General features: G+C 37.9%; 1 protein-coding gene across 1 annotated transcript; it reads right to left on the bottom strand.

The window, feature by feature from the left end:
- Positions 1-3,019: 3,019 nt before the first annotated feature.
- Positions 3,020-4,021, bottom strand: LOC113651715 (trace amine-associated receptor 13c-like). Its single transcript, XM_027160561.2, has one exon. The coding sequence runs from the start codon at positions 4,019-4,021 to the stop codon at positions 3,020-3,022; it is 1,002 nt and encodes a 333-aa protein (XP_027016362.2).
- Positions 4,022-5,853: the final 1,832 nt, after the last annotated feature.

The raw sequence follows: 5,853 nt of genomic DNA, 5'->3' as shown, positions 1-5,853 counted from the left end.
TGGAATTTTTTGGTATAATTTGCACATATTATACTACCCGTGAAGCCTATTTATATTCTGCTTTACTTATATTTTATCATAATATTCTGTCTTCTACTCAAGCAAAAAAAATCTTGTTTGTGTAAATATACAAAGCACTAAATAAAGATTAAAAATTCTGATTCAACCACAGTCAGACTTAGCTCATGTACTATTCTGTTAAAGCCCCTGTGATGTAAATTATCTGCTGATGGATCTTGGTTCGGGTTCAATTCCTGAACCAGTCAGTTATGCAGCCTGACTATTACAAAAATTACCTGACCTACCCTTGATTATGACAAAGGTAGAGGACTTTAAATAATGAGGTATTTTGTGTTTTTGAGGCCATGTGTGAATAAAAACAACATGCTACTGTTATACGAGAGTTAATAATTTCTGATTTTGATGAGCTTGCATAAATATTCAGTCCAATTAGCATTCTCGAAAGCTTTTTGTTCCATATGTCATGCAACTATTGATTAGAAGCAATTTGATACATTTCAGGTCTATGGGTTGCGCTTCTGGAACAAAGACAGGACTGAAAACATATACTGTAGCAAAATGAGAACATAGAATATTGTTAATGCACCTGGGAAGCAGAAACAATCATGAGCGACCTTTTAGGTAGGAAGCAAACCATTTCCATGCTTACCGCCAATTCCAAAATTCCAGAGGGTAGACATGAGAGTCTTGTGGTTCACCATGCAAACGCCACTGGAAGGTCGAGGAAAAGGACAAATTAAGCTTTACTGATCTAGCAGCATCTAGTTTCTTACAGACAGCCAAAAGTGCAGTGTATGTGGAATGTGCTGCTTTAAATACAGACTGTGGGGATCGCAGAGCTCCTGTGCTTGACATCACTTCCTGTGCTTAAATCATTTGCCGTGAATTTTTGTGCATGTCTCAATGTCGCAAAGTCAAAACTAACGCTAAGGCTTACCCACAGGAGAACCACTTCACATCTAACAGGTTTGTTCTTACTCACTGAGAAACCTGAAAGATTCCTTCTTAAGGCATGTGAAATTAGCTAGCCCTTTAGGGGTTCCAGCAGCACAGGTTAGGAGTTAGGGAGCCAGGGTGTTGAACATAGCAGGTAATCTTAGGGTCTTAGGCAAGCATAAGTACTCGAAGGTAGTTTTCCATGTAGGAGCTAACAATATACACCTTCCCCAGTCAGAGATTACTAAGACTAATATTGTATATCTGTGTAAATTAGTGCAGGTGATGTCCAATTCTGTAGTATGCTCTGGCCCCATCCCAATGGTGATTGGTAATGTATCTTACAGCAGGTAATGGTCTCTGAACTGCTGATGCTCCGAAAACAATGTGGGCTTCATAGATAATTGGAGCACTTTTGAGGGTAAGATTGGCCTGTTAGGATGGGACGGTGTCCATTCCACTTAGGAAGGTGGCACATCAGGCCTAGTTAATCAGTGACAATCCAGAGCCAGGGCCAGGGAGCAGACAAGCAGGCTAATCCTACTGTCTGTTAGCTGCACTGAGTCGTCACCCAGGGTTCACATTATAGAGACCGTGTCTGTGTCTATAAACACTCCGAAAATTTGTTTTAGTAACTATATTATCATAAAATTATCATAGTGCATGCAAAGCCAGCACCTTTGAACTGAAGCTAGAAGTGTCAAATATAAGATCTCTTGCATCTAAAGCTCTTATGGCTAATGAAATGATTACTGATCAGACGTGTAGTGTTCTGTGCTTAATAAACCAAGCTAGTTTTTCGTAATAAACAAATTGATTTTTGATTCTATGATTCAGTTTCTTCCCACAAGCCATCAGACTTCTCAACTCAACTGAAGTGAACTGTACTGAGCACAACATACACATGCACATCATCTGTATGGACTGCACAGACCTACACCAAATACACACCCTTCCAATATACATCCATCAACCTGTTTACATGATGTTTACATCCATCAAACTGTGTACATGCTGTTTTTACACTTCTTTTAACTTTTTTGCTCTTTGCACATACTGTCTAATCATTTCTGTCATTTTGCACATACCGTACATTATATCAGTTGTTTGCTGTTTTTGCACAAATTCTATAAATTATCTCAGGGACCTGCTGCTAAGAACCTGTGTTCATTCCAGTATTACTCCACTTAGTATTTACACTGGTCGGTCGGCGCTGTTTCTGTTTACTGTCTTTTGTATATTGTCTTTTTTGTATTGTCTGTATTGTAACTTTTCGTCTGCACTGTCATTTGTCCTGCACTGTTTGCACCAGGTTGCACAGTTGCACTTTATGTGGCTAGGACTACTTACTAAGTCCTTAGCCCTGTCTTTGTTTTATGTGGCACCACAATCCTGGAGAAATGTTATCTCATATCACTATGTACTGCAACAGCTACATATGGTTGAAATGACAATAAATGTTCTTGACTCTTGACTCTGCAGAAAATAAATTCTGATATCATCCACATTCTGAGTGTGTGTGCTGTTAAGTGGGTCAGACCGGGCCAGATTAGACAAAAGGTCACACTCATACCTGCCATTGTTTTGGTTTCATTTGATCTGATTAAGTGAAAAAGGTGCATTTTATAAAGTGGTCAAAATAAAGAAAAAAGAAGAAGAAAAAAATCTGGCTGCACAATAATCTGTGTCTCCTTGTCAAACGATCAAATAAAACCTTGTTAAATAGGCTCAGTGTACAGCAATGTGTGCAAACTAAACTATCATTAATCACTATCAAATTAGCATTAAGGATGAGACAACAATAGAATTCATAAATTTATTTTTAAGCGTTCCTGTACACATAGGGCTAATTACAATGCTGTATTAAGTCCTGAAGGAAATATCAGGAGAACCGTAAGTTTTAAGCTCAGAATGAGGAACTTCCCACACTCTCTGTTGTTACTGTAGGTTTGTTCAGATGATGTTTTTCCCCTACAACATTAACTTAGTGAATATTCAAATGATATATAATACAATATATTTTTGGGAATATCAGCAGAAGAAGTAGGGGAAAACTGTATTTTTATAAAAGAACATTGATTAATGCAGAGTCTGTCTGGAATATTTTTAAAGTTACAATTAACTTAACACACCTCCTGAACCACGGATAAAATAAAGCATAAATAACTGGATTAATGGTGGAATTGAGACAAAGCAGGATCAGAAGTTTCTGAATGGTTTCTCTCTGTAGTTCAATAACATTACCTAATAAACTGTAAATAAAATATGGAAGTAAACACACCAGAAACACAGACACTAAAATACTGAGGACTTTAGCTGCTTTTCTCTCAGATTTCATGGAGTATGAGGTGATTTTCTGTGTTTTAGGCCATGTGTGATTATTAAGCTCTCTGATAGCAGTGACATGTTTCTTAGCAATCACAAAAACTCGAGTATACAATATGATTATGACAGAAAGTGGGAATATAAATGAATATATGAGCTCAATTACAGACCAAACCTCATTTAGAATTAATATATAACACTCTCCAGGACACATTACAGAAATTGTGAAATTGAAATACATGAATGTTAAAATATAGATAAGCATCACACACCAATTAAAAATAATTACAACAGCAGTGATCCTCGCAGAAACTCTGTTCATGTAGAGAAAGGGGTTTGAGAGAGCCAAATATCGATCCACAGCAATTAGAGCAATATTATAAATTGATATGATTGTGAGGAAGCTACTAGATAACAAAAAGAAGGTGCAGAAATCTCTCCCAAAAATCCAGCATGACTCGATTGTCCAGATTAACATTGCTGGCATCACTAGAGCTCCAACAAGGAAATCTGACACAGCCAGAGAGAGCACCAGCATGTTTGTTGGTGTGTGAAGCTGCTTGAAGTGAAGAACAGAGATGATGATGAGCAGATTTCCACACACTGTTAGCAGAACCACAGCAGCTGAACACACATACAGTAAGATATAAACTGCAGGAGATACAGATCTCTCTGGACAGGAGAATTGATCACAGCCATCAGACTGATTAAACTCTGTCAGGTTCATAAATACAGGCATTTTTTAAGAAAGACTGTTACATTATGATCCAATGAATTATAGGTCAGGCAGCTTAGATAATTTTATAGTTTAGAAATTAGGCACGTCCCCACCCCTAATTTGACTGACACCTTAGTGAAAGTGATGTCATGCCTGGGGGAAACAAAAGGCCACAGAAGGCATTAAGCACAGATAAACATATTATTATGTGGTTCTCCAGTTTACAAAAAAGAAAACATGAACAAAATCCAAGGAATCAAAAACAGATGATGGCCACAAACTTAGCAGTGTGGATAAAGAAAAATTGTGATAAATGTTAAAATGCAGGTTTGCTCTAAATGATTTGCTGATGTAATGTCTGATCTAAAACAACATCAAAAACTCTTTGAAATTTAACTCCACATATAATTGAACTCCACAGCTAGACATATATTATTATGGCATCAAGTCTTATACTAAAGCATAAAAGATTACAACAAGAAATACAAGTCAAGTCAAGAAGCTTGTATTATCATTTCAACCATATATAGCTGTCGCAGTACACAGTGAAATGAGACAACATTTCTCCAGGACCATGGTGCTCTATAGAACAGAGACAGAGCTAAAGACTTCTAGGTAGTACTTCTAAGTGCATCTGTGCACCCTGGTGCAAACTGTGCAGGACAAAAGACAAAAAAGACAGTGCAGAACAAAAGACAGTGCAAAAAAAAATACAAGACAATAAATAAAAGACAATACACAAAAACAGCACAGACCAGTGTAAATAGTGTATTTTCAAGCAATATTGCGTGTGCAGAAATGCTGGAATGGACACATTAGTATTATAGCAGCAGTTACATGAGGTATTGTAAAGTATTGTGCAAAACAGCAATCGATTGAGAAGAAATTCAAAGAAGAAAAAACGCACTTCGACCGCTGCTTTGGCAGCCAAGAAGCGGGCGAGTGGGTGAGCCCTACAGCTCTCAATTGCACATCTATAAATGCTACTGAAGATTTGGCTTGGCATGCCAATTTCCTCTACCTTTTCAAGAAGTGCAGATAAGTCAGGTAATCATGTCAGATGTGTAGTGTTAAGGTGAGATCCTGTGGTGGAAATTTCTAATCTTAAGATGTCCATAAGGCTTTGTTCTTCTATGCTTGTACCCTGTGTGCGTCATAACCAGAGACTGACATCGTCATCAGTAGGTTTTGTTAAGATTATGACAAGGGCAGTAGGGACTGGGGACGAGTTGTCCATAAAGAATGTCCTATAGGTCCTCTAGAAGACCTTGGCCTGGTCAGATTATATTGATCAGGAGATGCATGAGGTAATGTTGAGCCAATGATTGATGTTGTTTTGCTTTTACATATCTTCTGTTCTTCTTGGGTTCTGTCTTTAAAACCTTGATGTAATCAATGATCTTGGCCCTTCATCTCTCATGCTACATGTGGAGTGTTGGGTCCTGCTGTGCAGCTGAGCACAATAAATTGTGTAACCTTTTTTACTCTTGCTCGTGTCTACCAGTGTTATAATTTATTCTTTAAATCTCTCGAACCTCAGAACTTCCACAACAATCCTCAGTAATATGAACACCCAGGAATCTGAAGCTGCTCACTCTCTCCCCTTCTGTCTCGTTAATATACAGTGTAGAGGTCTTCTCTGTGGATCAACAATCATATACTGTACTTTGTTTTGATCACATTCAGGGACAAATTTTTGTCCTTACAGCACTTTACTAGGTCAGCCACTTCCCCACTGTATGCTGACTCGTTGCCTCCTGTTATTAGTTCTTCTGTTATTAGTTGGTATCCTGTCTGTAACCTAGTGAATCAGTGTTAATGTATGCATTGCTAGAGACTTAAAAGCACTGTTG

The sequence above is a fragment of the Tachysurus fulvidraco genome, chromosome 9 (genome assembly GCF_022655615.1).
Source record: "Tachysurus fulvidraco isolate hzauxx_2018 chromosome 9, HZAU_PFXX_2.0, whole genome shotgun sequence".
NCBI lineage: Eukaryota > Metazoa > Chordata > Actinopteri > Siluriformes > Bagridae > Tachysurus > Tachysurus fulvidraco.
This window is presented reverse-complemented; position numbering and strand designations above follow the sequence as displayed.

Bases quoted from the DNA above. Each gene is read 5' to 3' on its own strand.
- LOC113651715 (XM_027160561.2), bottom strand. From the start codon at position 4,021: ATGCCTGTATTTATGAACCTGACAGAGTTTAATCAGTCTGATGGCTGT.